Source organism: Rhineura floridana, chromosome 2 (assembly GCF_030035675.1).
Source record: "Rhineura floridana isolate rRhiFlo1 chromosome 2, rRhiFlo1.hap2, whole genome shotgun sequence".
In the NCBI taxonomy this organism is placed as follows: Eukaryota; Metazoa; Chordata; class Lepidosauria; order Squamata; family Rhineuridae; genus Rhineura; species Rhineura floridana.
The window spans coordinates 71687077-71701278 of NC_084481.1; the positions used below are offsets into that span (position 1 = coordinate 71687077).

The following is a 14202-nucleotide window of genomic DNA, read 5'->3' on the forward strand; positions in this document are numbered from 1 at the left end:
CAGCAAAACGTGTGGTCTGTTCTGCATCTAAGTCATTTTCACATCCCACTTTTTACTGTACTATTCTTACTATGTTCTCAGATAACAGCTAGGGTAGGAAGTAATTTTTGGCACTTCTATGAGAGAATGATCAGGGAGGGGGATATATAACTACTTTCCTGCCAATTCACCACCCGTGCATGAGCATTATATAGGCAACATGGTTTTGGGAACCCTGCATTTTAGTTCTCCCCTCATTACCTACATGGATTTTTCCAGTTTTTACAATCAGGCCCATAGTCTCAAGCCCAAGAATTGCACTCTTCAATAATCTGCATGTTGTTTATTTAAAAGCACCTTCAGTGAGACTTAAACCTTTGATTGTGTTATCTTTGCGTCAGTTGCACTTGGCAACGTTGCATCTTTGTGATAGATAATAGAATTAACTTTTAACTTGTATTATCTCCAATTTAGTATAAGTGGCACAACTTCATGTGCCCTTGCATTAGCAGGCATGGCACTGGTTTACAAGGTGTGTCTGGTTTTTCTGCTTCCTTTGCCTTGCATTGGAGTAGACTTGGATCTTATTCAGAAGCTTATTGTCCTTGCTGGCCCTCTTACTGATGATTTACTAAGTAATTTAAACTTCCAAAGTCAACTTCTTGGAGAACCTGCTCTTAATTCTGCAAGGGGCCAGTCAAATTATCTTTGTCACTGGCCTTTGCTCTCTTACCTGCCACCGTACTTTGCTGAACTCCGTGCAAGTGGCGTGACCCACTTTAAAGTCTTCTTGCCTTGGACTCATATCCTTGCGGAGGCAGATGCTCAAAAACCCAACGAGACTAACGTTGAATGCTACAGACAACTTTTCAGAACACTCAGAGCTGCTGACCTCAAACCAATTTTAATTCTACATCAAAAACATTTGCCGCACTCTTTGAACACCCAGCTAGCTTTGAGGAAGTCTACAACTTTTGCTGACCTTTTTGCCGAGTATGCAGAGTTTTGCTTTGAATCTTTTGGTGGTTTTGTGGACACCTGGCTCACTTTCAGCAACCTACCTGAGATCACGGAGGGCTTGTCGCATGGATACCCACAAGCCCTTCCTCTCTGGGCACTAGCTTCAGCGCATGAAAAAGCTTATAATCTCTACCATGAAAAATATTCTTCAGAAGGTAAAGAAAATGAGGATGGGGATGGAATACTGTATGTGTCTTCTCTAGAAGTGTGGCAGGCACTTTGGATATGGGGCGGATGAGTAAAATTCCTCTGGAAGTCAGTGTTGTACACTGGCTAATGCTGCACAGCCCATGAGGTTGTACTCTCTTTATCTTGCACTCCAGCAAGGTAATTGGGGTGGGGGGGCATTCTTCATTTTAAAAAAAAGTCCCTTGACCCATTCTACCCCATCCCATCCCATTCCCTTTCTACATTTTGCCTACACATTTTTGGAGTATGGGTGGTAATCAATGCTAGCCCTACTCATTGAAGTTAATAGACATGACCACCTTAGGTTCATTAATTTCAATGGGTCTACTCTGAGAAGGACTTTGTTGCATAGGGTTGTGTCCAACTCCTCCTGTCTGTTTTTTATCCTCTCTGCTGTTTCTTCCATCTTTGTCACCAAAACTACTGACCAATCGCTGCCCCCCTTCCTTGCCCTTTGCTGCCCCTGATAGAAAGGACCGCTCTCCTTCCTCACTCACTTTTCATGTTGTAGATTTCTGACTCGAACCACAACTGGTTCTCCCCTCTTACTTGTACTGTTGCTCTATTCAGGATCTCCACAAAGAGAAGCTCTTTCTCTTCTTCCCCCCCTTCCCCCCTCAGATCTATTTCCCCTCTCTGCCCATTTGTTCCTGGACATCTTTATCAAATTCTCTGGTTTTACAACTTCCATCAGCCCTAGCAAGCCGGGATGATGGGAGTTGTAGTTTAGCAACATCTGAAGGGCCAAAGGTTCCCCACACCTGCTCTCACTCTTCCTCAGCTGCTTAACAAATTCTGCCCTTTTTTCCTTGCTTCGCTGCTTCTCTACTTGGCTGAGGAGCCTTCAATGTGCTTTATAATATTTAAAAACTACACAGAGAACACAGCAAATATACTGATTTTTTCATTCAAATATCTTCTCAAATCCCACTTTTTCTATGAAGACTTAAATGCAAAAACTTAGTCCTCATCCACTACTGATGCTAAACAGAAGTACATGCAACTGAACACATTATTTACTTTAGTCTACATCCTGCTCACCTTCGTCTAGTGTCTCCTTAAGTGTCCAACTTGAGATAGTAAGCTACTTGGGGCAGAGATCTGTATTCAAAGCACAGACACGCTGTGATGGCATTATATAATGAGAATTTTTTAAAAAAACTATTGGAATTTGCTTCTACTGGAAGTATCCCCTCTTTTTCCTCTGCATTAAATAAATTAAAAGTACAATTGATAACTTTTTTCTTCTTGCTTTCAGATGGGAAAGTGTCCATTTCTCTAGATGTTAGTGATGCCAGGCTAATGCCACCAGGATCTTTCTTGGCTTCAATTTCGGTGACGCATTTTATTTTCTCATGACTCTCTTCTTAACATTCAGCTCATATTTTATTAGGAAAATCATCGTTCCTAACTAAAGTTCACATAAAAGTTTTTCATTCGTGTTAGCTCAGGCCTGCTTCCTCCTCTCTTCCCCAAGAAAAATGCAGGCGGCTTGATATGCCTGTCTGAGATTGTCAACCCTCTGGCAGGTTGGTGGGCTGTGTTTGGCTTGGTAGGTGCAGTTCCTTTTTCAGCCTGAGGGCTGCATTCCCTCAGGGACAAATGGGCAGAACAATGGATGTGACACTTGCATTTCTACAGTAGGCTACATTTTAATTGCACAGTCAGTGTTCTACCCACACCTCTCTCCGTCCTCCATCAGGCAAACAAGAGACATTATCACAGTCCAAGGACACTCCCGCCAGGCAAAAACACTGAGGACGATGTGGAGCCAGGAGCAGTGAACAATGTGGCCTGGGGAGTGCGGGTCACCTGAGGAGGGGCATGGTCTGAGGAGAGCCAGATAGAGAGGTTTGGAAGGCCGCATTCAGGCCTGAGGTTCCCCAGCCCTTGCTGCAGCTAAATCAGTCATGGGCGTCTCCCATCGTTTGACACAAGTATGGGATCATTTGGACTCAAAGAAATGTAGTAAGTACAGTATGCGGAGCAGTTACTCTTACAGCAGCATAGTCAGTAAAGCCAGATAAAAGAGAGTCTTTCACACAATGCATAATTAATTTATGAAATCCATTGCCAATTAGATGGCTATTAAAGGGGTGTCAACCAATTTATGGAGGATGGACGGATCAATGGCTGCTATTGGACTTATTTATTTATTTAAATAAGATTTCTTACCCGCCCTTCACCGTAAGATCCCAGGGCAGGCTACAACAATAGATGGAAGTTAGTTGCCACAGAGTGATTACCTCAGTATATCTATAAAGAACTATTGTCGCTTTGTCGTAATAACCAGAGATACTGGCATTTAATGAGGAAAAACAACACCTGAGGAATAGCTGTCATTCCATTCCCCATCACCTGCTGCCTTAAGTGGCTACTTAGGCAGATATTTGCCATTTTTATAGGCTATAAGAGAAGTTTGGCATTTATACACATCAAGGAGATGAGTGGACAGATCTGTGAAATCAGGAACTTCATAAATTATGGGAATGGGAATTATTCCTCTATCCATTTTCCATGTTATGTTTTGTCCTTTGTGTGCTGATCAGAGAGTAACTGCCACATCTGCATAAGTTGAACAAATGTGTGGATCAGCCCTCATTCTTTCCAATGAAGATGTTAAAGAAAATGTCATTCCAAGAAACTGCCTCATTTCAAATTGTCTCTTTACTGTGCTTCCATTTATTTTTAAATTTCTTCATCCTGAGCCATCAAGCGTAACAATAGCTGCAATCCTATGCACTCTCCCATAAGAGTAAGAACCGTTAAACTCAGTGGGGCATACTTCTGGATAGATAGGTACAGTTAAAAGCAGATCTTTACTTTGGCTCCAAGGATAAAATAATAAGAGCTGTTTCTACTGCTGAAGGCGTAGCTTCAGGAGTAGGTTACAAATATTACTCCTCTGTGATAATGCTCTGTTTTGTTTCCAGGAGTCTCTTGATTTTCTCTCTCTCAGTCTTCAGTACAACTGTAAAAGGAAAGCAGGTTTCCAAAAGATGCTGAGTGAACTACAGGTAATTCTGAGCGCTGCACCAAGTGTTCTGTGAACTCTTTAGAATGGCATCTGTTCTATAAATACAGCTCCTCCAATGTCCATTTATATAAAGGGTGGGGAACCTCCAGCCTTCCAGATATTGCTGGACTACAATTTCCAACATCTCTCACCATTGGCTATGATGTCTGGGGCTGATGGGAGCTGGGATCCATTTAATATGGAAGGTCACAGGTTCCCCACCCTATAAAATCGTGAAATGAATTGTAGTCTGTTGCTGGGTGATTGGGACTGCATCTCTAAATAAGATTTTTTTTTTAATGAATACAGCTAAGGGTTAGACATAGTGATGATACTGTGTAATGCACAGGCAGAAACAAGTCTAGAAATCTGCATGATAGTTGTACAATAAATCATATACAGCCCAATCCTCTGCATGTTTACTGGGATTCTAGTCCTACAATATTCAGCTGGGCCTATTCCAAAGTAAGGGTGAATAGGACTGCAGTCTTAATCCAAGTTTCTGCAATAGTCTCCTCTCCTGGTCTGTAGCTCAGTGATATTTAATTATTTTTTAGATGAAGATTTCTCTACTGCTTTTCACAAAATGTGTCAAAGTACAACAATAAAATTAGTAAGAAGCTACATATGCATCTGCTTGGCATGCAGAAGGCCCTGGCTTCAGTCCCCAGCATCTCCTGGTGCAATGGGAAAAGACAGCTGCCTGAAACCCTGGAGAACTTCTGTCAGTCAGTGTAGACAAGACTGAGTTTGATGGGTCCAATGGTCTGACTCAAGAGAAGGCAGCTTGTTCTGCTCCTTCCTATTGGTCTATGACTATTTCATTCTGGGGAACCAACATACTTCTACAAAGTGCATGAGAAAATAAGTCTTTGATAGCTCCCTTGTTCTAAGTGATGCAGTACAAAGACCGAAACAGTTTTTCTCATACCAGAATCTAGAGATATGAAGGTTCAGAAAAAAACTGGAAAAATGGGGAGAGGGGGATCATTTCCCTTCCTTTTTTCCTAATTTTTCCATTTTTTCCCTGTGCCATATCTCTGCCAGAATGACAATCTAAATATGCCAGAACCCTGCCCAACTCTTAAAGGCTGCAACAGTGTCCTCCTTTGCATCTTCTCACTCTAGGTGATGTTCAATGCTAGTTCTACTCAGGGTAGGCCCATCTAAGTTAATAGACACGACCAACTTAGGTTCATTAATATCAATGGGTCTACTCTGAGTAGGATTAGCATTGAATACAACCCTCTACGTCAAGCCACGCTGCCTGATTTTATATTATTTACAATTAAAGTAACATATCATACAGCTCTGAAAGTTTGGCTTAAAATGATTTGTGCCGCTTACTAAGTTTTTGTTTTGTTTATAGCACGGCCCAAACAATATGGGGATCTTGCTCTTTAGTCTAAAGCTCCATGAATGTTCAACTTTGCAAGAAAACCGATCTGCAATAGTGGCTTCCATTTTCAGTGGTAAGTGCCTTCTGCAAAGAGGAACTGTGGTCTCATGGCTTGCTCGTCCAGGACTTGGGGAACAAGTAGAATACTATATAAGCCATGGGATGTACTATGTGTGTTTCAACCATTTCTGTACCATTTAATAGCGTAATCTAAGTGGTGTACAGTAAGGTTACAAAAGATATAGTGAAGATAAAATCAGTTAAAATTAACTATAGAAGAACGTTTACTTTAAATGCCTGCTGAAATAAAAATGTCTTTACCAAGCAACAGAAATCCAACAGGAAGAGACCCTATCTAATCCCAGCCAGGAGGGAGTTCTGCAGAACTGGGCTCACTGAATGCATAGATCCTGGTGGATATGAGCCATGCGTCCATGCCAGGGGGGATCACCAACAGTGACTCCCCCAAAGATTTCAGTGATTGGACAGGGAAATAAGGAATCAGGTGGTCATCCTGATCCTGGACCCAAGTTGTTATGGGATTTGTAAATTAAGACAAGGAACTTGAACTGGCCTGGTAAAGTGTGGGCAGCCAGTACAAGCTCTGAAGCACTAGAATTACATGCTAGGGGCAGTCTGTCCCCACCATTACTGTTCTAGTGAGACTTGCTATTAGTTTCAAGAAGTGGGATTTTGCTGAAAAGGAGCTGCAGGGTAAGACTTAATGTCACTAGCCTAATGTCTGCTCTTGCACACCCATTGCATTGCACTGATACTCTTATCCTCTCCTCCTATTTTTCAGCCATTTATGAAGCTCAAGCATGGGCAGTAGGATATGATGTGAATGATGTCTTGGACAACTCATCCATTCACACAACTCGGTACAAAATGTTTATGTTTAATGTTAAATTTGTTTGGTTATAAATCTATACCACTTGTGCAATTAAGACTACAGGTCCACCTTTTGCCTCCCAGGCCTGAGATTCCCCAGCCCTGATCTATATGCGGGTGAAATAATATCTGTACATTTGATACCCATAGTATTTGAAATCTCTAATATTAATATCAGCTTCGCTTGAATGTCTCATAGTGATTCTGCAGCTTGGGGACCTGACTGCCAATCTGATGAGCATAAAGGTTTAAGTGTTGATACATACTCATATCGCAACCCTTTATTTCTTTTTAGTTCCTACACAGGAGATCTGGCCATCCAACCAAAGCCAAAGGAAGCGCTGCTGTCTGTGATTGCCCCACTTTCATCCTATCCAACAGTTTGGGAAAGATTTGCCAACCAGTCTGAGCAGGAGAGAGACTCTTTTTTGTCTGGCCTTTTCCCTAGTAGTTTTCTCTGGGGCACATCAACAGGGTCCTTTAATGTTGAAGGAGCCTGGGCAGAGGATGGAAAAGGAGAGAGCATCTGGGACCGATACGGGCATCAGGGCCACGTCCACATGAATCAGACAGCCAATCTTGCATGTGACAGTTACCACAAGCTAGAATATGATGTTTACCTCCTTAGAGGCCTTCGACCAAAAATCTATAAATTTTCTATATCGTGGCCTAGGATTTTTGCCAATGGGAGCAAGGACAGCTTGAATCCCCAAGGAGTGGATTACTACAACAAACTCATAGACAGCTTGCTGGATTCTAATATTGAGCCCATGGTGACCTTGTTCCACTGGGACCTACCACAAGCTCTGCAGGATCTTGGTGGCTGGCAAAATGACAGCATCATAAGTGCCTTTGTAGAGTATGCGGCATTCTGCTTTGCCACTTTTGGGGATCGCGTTAAATTCTGGATTACCTTCCATGAGCCCTGGGTTGTTAGCTATGCTGGCTATGGCACTGGGCAGCATCCTCCAGGAATTGTTGATCCAGGGATGGCATCATATCAGGTACCAACAACAAGTGCCGTAGCATGAGCCTAGTGTTATGGGTTGTATTGACTCCACAAAGAGCAAGCGATGGGCAATTGCCTCCTAATCTGAGGCTATTTCTTTCTCATCAGACTGAAGGAGGGGCCAATATTGGCACCATGTCTGATTGAATGTCTGGCATGAATGGAGTCAAGGGGGAGATGAATCTGGAAGTCTGAAGCCAAGCTACCATGTTCTAATCTATGACATGAACAATCTTGCCAGCCAGTGTGTGAGCATGCAGTGACCCTTGAATTGATAGCTGTTCTTGTTGAGAGGTTGGCTGAAACCGCGGATCTTTCCATTTAGAAATAAGATAATAAGAATGAAAAATTGACTGGCTGTAAAGAGGTACTCTTGGGCTTTTTTTGTCCATGCTAATGGCATTTACATGATTCATTCTAGATGAAGGGTCCCTACCAATGTTCCCTTTGTTGGCAAAAAAAAACCCTGTTGTCTCTTGGCTCCTTCCTGTACCACTTGGCTTTTTCCCATCCCAGAGTTGCCCCTGTCGGGGACTGGAGCAATACTGACAGGGAAAGGAATTGCAGCAAAGACTAGACTCCTTCCATGGGACTTCTAACACTACAGAGTAGCATCGGAAGCTGCCACATTGTGGTTCGGGAGGCACATTTCAGTGGTTCTCACACTACTGGTTGTGTAACATTGGAAGGGACCCTCAGAGAAGCATTTTCATGCATTATAAAAATATCCACAATATCTTGCTCCTCATATCAGGTATGATATGAGCCACTATATATTTGGCAGTCTATAAAATATGAAGTCTGATTAGGTCCAAATAAACATCTTTAAAATGATATCTAAAAGTAGACTAAGAATCTCTCAGAACAGAAGAGGCCATTTTTTCCTCTCTCTCCTTCCAGACCTTGACAGGGACTTCTAGAAAGTTTGAATACACTCAGGTGTAAGAAGGAAAAAAGGAGTCTTATTTGGGTCTTGTGCTTTAAGGGGTTCTACAAATTATGGTTAGGTGTGGCAAAGACTTCCAAATATTAGGCATCTTCTAATGTACATTCTAAAACAGAGTGTATAAGTAGATGGTACAATGAAAACAACCTGTGCATCAGATATTTCCTGGGGCAGATTTGTGAGGATTTAGTAACCATACATCAAAACAGATAACTGGGTAGATGTCAGGACAACTGCAGGAGAGAGTCCCAGGTTGTTTTATTGCATAACAAAACCCACTCCGTTATCCATCATATGACTGTCTTGCTATGAGATTGACTGATGGATAGCTTCTGAATACTTGCAGCAGCATATTTCAGCCTGTAGACAGCCTTAGATTAGCCTGCTGTGGGAATGATTTCTGCCACATGAACATGTATGAAGTTACAAATTACTAGGAATATGTGCATTGGAATGCTGTGACTTCCAAAAGAAGAGGGGAGATGGGATCCTTAGTAGGTTGGAACTGAAAGCCATGTTAAGAGTATTGAAAGTAACTCCAGTAGCACCTTTTAGGCCAGATACTTCTGTTGATGCTGTAATGCTGTATGCTACAGCTCTTGTTTTTCAGAAGTTGGGATTGAAATTGTTGCAAAGGAAGCAAAGGAAAAAGATGGTAGTTTTTCCCTACCTTGTTTTTAAAGGAATAGTTTCCTGTATAGTTGGCTAAACTTCTTGAATACTCAGATCTTTTGGCTTTGAGCTCAGGTAACACAAAAAGCTTCTATAGTTGATCCCTGCTAGCCTCTTAAACCTCTGAGGGGTTTTTTTTTTAATCTTCACTGTTAGGCGCATGTGGCTCTCAAATATAATTGGATGTTATGAGGCTTAGGCTGCAAATATCCATGGTGTATACATATGAACCTGTCTTTATATTTGGTCCATCTAGCCCAGGTGTAGTCTGTGTTGTGCCCTTCAGATGTTGTTGGGCTACAACTCTCACCATCTCTGACCTTGGCCATGCCGTCTGGGGCTGATGGAAGTTGGAGTCCATGAACATCTGGAAGGGGATCCAAGTTGCCTCCTCCTCTCTGGATAACTGGTTCCACCTGCAGCAGAAGTCTCAGGTAGAGACCTTTCCCAGCCCCTCTATCAGAGGTCGTGTAACTGAAGAGATGCCAGGGACTGAAGCTGGAACTTCTATCAGGCAAACAATGAGGTCTACCAGTGAGTTATACTTGGTGGAGTAATATTTACTTTCTTCTTTCCCTCCCCAAAGGTGGCTCATGTTATTCTCAAGTCTCATGCTTTCGCCTGGCATGTTTATGATGCCCAATACCGCCCCAAACAACATGGGAAGGTGGGAATAGTGTTGAATTCAGACTGGGCTGAACCCAAGACCCCAGGGAGTGTTGAGGATGTGAGAGCAGCAGAACGCTACTTGCATTTCATGTTGGGCTGGTTTGCTCATCCAATATTTGTCAACGGCGATTATCCAGACATCCTGAAATCCCAGATTCAGGAGAAGAACCAGCAGTGCTCTTCTCCCATTGCCAAACTCCCCACGTTCACTGATGAGGAGAAGCAGCAGGTGAAGGGGACTGCAGACTTCTTTGGCCTTTCCCATTACACTTCCAGGCTCATCAGTGCTTCAGTGAATCATTCTTGCACTCCAAGCTATGAGAATATCGGCAGCTTTTCCCAACATGTGGATCCCTCTTGGCCACAGACAGCTGCACCTTGGCTCTATGTGGTGCCTTGGGGATTGAGAAGATTGCTGCTCTTTGTGTCCAAAGAGTATACAGGAACAAGAATTCCAATTTATATAGTGGGGAATGGTGCACCGACAGATGATGGAGGCAATTTTGTTAATGATACTATGAGAGTGGATTACTACCGTCTCTATATCAACGAGGCTTTAAAAGGTATTCATGAATTGGAGTGGGCATCAGGCATGAAAAAGAATGGACATTAATGAGTAAGGACAAAGTCAAGTTATTTAGTTAGTCCCCTTCCCAAGATCTACTATATTCCTGTCAATCTCCAGCATATGGTAAATATCAGGACCTGCCCCAGAGGAGAAAGGGGTGCAATTGAGAAGAAATGCTCACCATGTGAAAATGACAAGCAAAAGTAACTTTATGTGGCAATTTTCTGATGTAAAGATACAGGAGCAGTCTCAGGCCCTGAACCTGGCAACCTTATGATAAAGACATCCTCCTTCCATGTTTCCCCTGCTTTCAGAGCTCAGAAAATCTGACTAGCTTTTTTTAAACACACACACACACAGTGGAACAACCACACAATTTCCCCAGATGTATCCATCACGCAGCTGTTCAGCCAGTTGTTTGACTAGTTATGGGCTGTATAGATTACTCTAGCCATTTCCTTTTCTGTGGTCCATCTCTTCTCTTGGAATCAGTTCTGTCACTTTACCCTTCCTTCTCCAAACAGAACTGTTTTTATATCTGTCTCTCTTTTCCCTCCCCTTAAATTGCAGTGGGGGGGGGGAAGGGAGAAATCTTGATTTTCAGAGCAATAAGGAGGGAATATGTAACCCTCCCCTGGTTTTAATGAAAATAATCTCTTCCACACCTGGCTACAGAATGTCATGTGGATTCCAACAATCTGGGAGAATTGCTACTCTGGTTACAGTTTAATGCAGAACAGCAATGACTGTGTACTGTTTAATAATTATCCACATCTGGAAGTACCTTTAGTTCATTTGTTCACCAGTGAGCAAGTACTGTATAATTGAATAATGATGCTGCCGGTGTGAACCAGCCCAAGTCCTTGGCTTTGGCTAGATGAACTAATAGGTGCATTATCACTCAGATACCCCAATTTGTGCATTGCCTCATGCAAATGATTTCAAAGGTATCCTAAATGTGCAGATAAATAGCTATACTAGTTTACACTTCACTGACTCAGGACAATATGAGCAGCACTGTGCAAATTCATGTCATTGCTTTAATGCTGAGAGGAGATGATAGTTGTGATTATATTATGTATGTGAATGAATGAATGAACGAATGAAAATCTAACTAAATTCTCTCTTCTTCATTGACAGCTATAAAGCTAGATGCTGTTGATGTTCAGTCATATGTTGCCAGATCACTGATTGATGGTTTTGAAGGCACAGCGGGCTATAGTCAAAGGTTTGGGCTACACCATGTGAATTTTGAAGGTGCAAATAGGCAAAGGACACCCAAAGAATCTGCTTATTTCTTCTCCACAGTTATCAAAAATAATGGATTTCCTAGTGTGATCCCAAGAAATTTTCTCCAGCCACTCAAAAAGGATGTTTCCGTGGCTCCAAAGCTGCCTAGTTTACCACCTTCTGAAATTCCCTCAAAGGCAAAGGTGGTTTGGGAAAAATTTTCAAACCAGACTTATTTGGAAAGAGATACATATTTCTATGGCACCTTCCCAGAAGATTTTCTATGGGGTGTTTCCACTTCTGCCTACCAGATTGAAGGAGGTTGGGATGCAGATGGGAAGGGACCAAGCATATGGGATAACTTTAGCCACATTCCGGGTAATATTAACAACAATGATACAGGAGATATAGCATGTGACAGTTACAATAAAGTAGATGAAGATCTTTATTTACTGAGAGCCTTAAGGGTAAACAGCTATCGCTTCTCCCTTTCGTGGCCTCGAATTTTTCCAAATGGAAGAAACCATTCCATAAATAGCTATGGTGTAGACTATTACAACTGGCTGATTGATGGTTTGCTAGCCCAAAATATCACACCAATGGTCACTCTCCACCACTGGGATCTGCCCCAAGCTCTGCAAGACATTGGTGGATGGGCAAACCCCATGTTAGTTGAACTGTTTGATAGTTTTGCAGACTTTTGTTTTCAGACATTTGGAGACAGGGTCAAGTTCTGGATTACTTTCAATGAACCTTTTATGATTTCTTGGCTAGGCTATGGTCTGGGAGTATTCCCACCAAATAGAAAAGGTAATCCAGGCTATGAGCCCTACAATGTTACTCACACAATAGTGAAGGCCCATGCCAGAGTTTACCACACATATGACCAGAAATATAGAGAGAGTCAGAAAGGTGTAATCTCTTTGAGTTTAAACATGGATTGGGTTGAGCCAAAGACAGTGAATGATCCTCGGAATGTGGAAGCAGCTGATCGTTACCTGCAATTCACAGGAGGATGGTTTGCACACCCAATTTTTAAAAATGGCGATTACCCAGATGCCATGAAGTGGAAAGTGGGGAACAGGAGTGAGCTACAGAAACTGCCATCTTCCCGGCTTCCAGTTTTCACGGACAAAGAGAGAGAATATATTAGGGGCACAGCGGATGTCTTCTGCCTGAATTATTACACTGCCAAAATTGTAAAGCACAAGATCACCAGGCTGAAACCATATTCTTATGAGGATGACCAGGAACGAGTACTGGAGATTGACTCTTCATGGCCTAGCTCAGCACTGGAAAATATGCGAGCAGTGCCCTGGGGGTTGCGGCGGCTGCTCAACTGGATCAAAGAGGAATATGGCAATCCTCCTATTTACATTACTGAGAATGGGGTTGGAATAAAAACCAATTCTGATGTTGAGGATATCAGCAGGATCTTCTACTATAAAACCCACATTGATGAAGCTTTGAAAGGTATTGTAATAACCTGATGCATTGAAGTTGTCTAGTTTAGATACTTGGTAGAATTAGAAAGTCACCCAATGTAATTGGCTAAATCAGTTTTAGGTGAGTGTGTTTAGTTTTAGTTTTAGTTTCTAGATCAGTTATTCCAAGCTAGTATGACTTGGCACAAAGTGCTAATATTCTGCAAGGTGTCATTAAAGGCTCCTGTGAGCCCCAAACGAGATGAAACGCCTATCACATAATCAGCAGTTATGTGATTGGATTTTGTAAAGTAAATTTCAAGAACAAGGGGACCGTTCCAAACTACAACAGGAAGGAAAGGATTAAAGCCCCTTTACCTTCCATGACAGAGCCTGAAGCAATCTGGATTGTCCTTCCCCTGCACGTTACTTTCAAAGACCCAATCCTATAATTACTAATTGCATGATCCCTGCCCAAGTGCCAGCGCTGAGTGAGATCCAGCTGTTCAGACCCACTTCCTTTAAGTAAAATCCTCTTTTTGCTGGGGATCCTGCCTGGTATGACACCAGAGGAGAACAAGGACAAGGGCGGGAAATGCTGCCTGAATAATCCTGGTTCTGAATGAACACTGTGTGATTGTTGTTCCTGTACTCGATTTCACTTTGAGAGGGTTTTTTTTTGTAAGAGCTCTCAGAATTCTAAAGGGAGATAGAAGTATTCTTAATAAACAAATAAAATCTAATTTGGCAGTGACATTCTGAGTTGTGCCAACTTCTAATCAGCTTCCGCTGAAGGCAGAGAGTTGTGCTGTGTTTCTCCTTCAGGAGTGATGGAATGATCCAATTGTATCTAATGCAGAGAGATGCCAGAATGTAGCCTGCCCTCAGCAGAGGTCACTCACTCTTTCCAATCAAGAGTCATGCTCGGAACAGCAACCTACCATAATGGGGGTTGTGGAAAGAGGCGTGGTCAGAGCATGTCGGAAGGCAGAGCTGGGGTCCCAATCCCGGGGAGCTGGATCCCGGAGAGTTGGGAGAAGAGTATTCAGATGGATGGCAGAGGGAAGGGCGAGGAACTTCCCACCTTTGGAGCGAAGACGAAACAGAGGAACTGCCAGTGATAAGGTTGCTTAGCAACGGGGAGCCTGAGCCCTCCCTGGACATTCTCACGCCTCCCCCTCTTTCAGGCT

At 42.6% G+C, this 14202-nt stretch overlaps 1 protein-coding gene across 1 annotated transcript in view; it reads left to right on the plus strand.

Moving 5' to 3' along the window:
• The first annotated feature begins 493 nt into the window (after positions 1-493).
• LCT (lactase) overlaps positions 494-14202 on the plus strand; it is a 28042-nt gene continuing 14333 nt past the window's right edge. The window contains exons 1-8 of the mRNA XM_061612703.1: positions 494-1154; positions 2447-2522; positions 4115-4205; positions 5574-5676; positions 6406-6484; positions 6790-7498; positions 9708-10353; positions 11499-13061. Of these exons, the coding sequence (XP_061468687.1) occupies positions 494-1154; positions 2447-2522; positions 4115-4205; positions 5574-5676; positions 6406-6484; positions 6790-7498; positions 9708-10353; positions 11499-13061 (3928 nt within the window). The remainder of the gene's footprint in view (positions 1155-2446; positions 2523-4114; positions 4206-5573; positions 5677-6405; positions 6485-6789; positions 7499-9707; positions 10354-11498; positions 13062-14202) is intronic.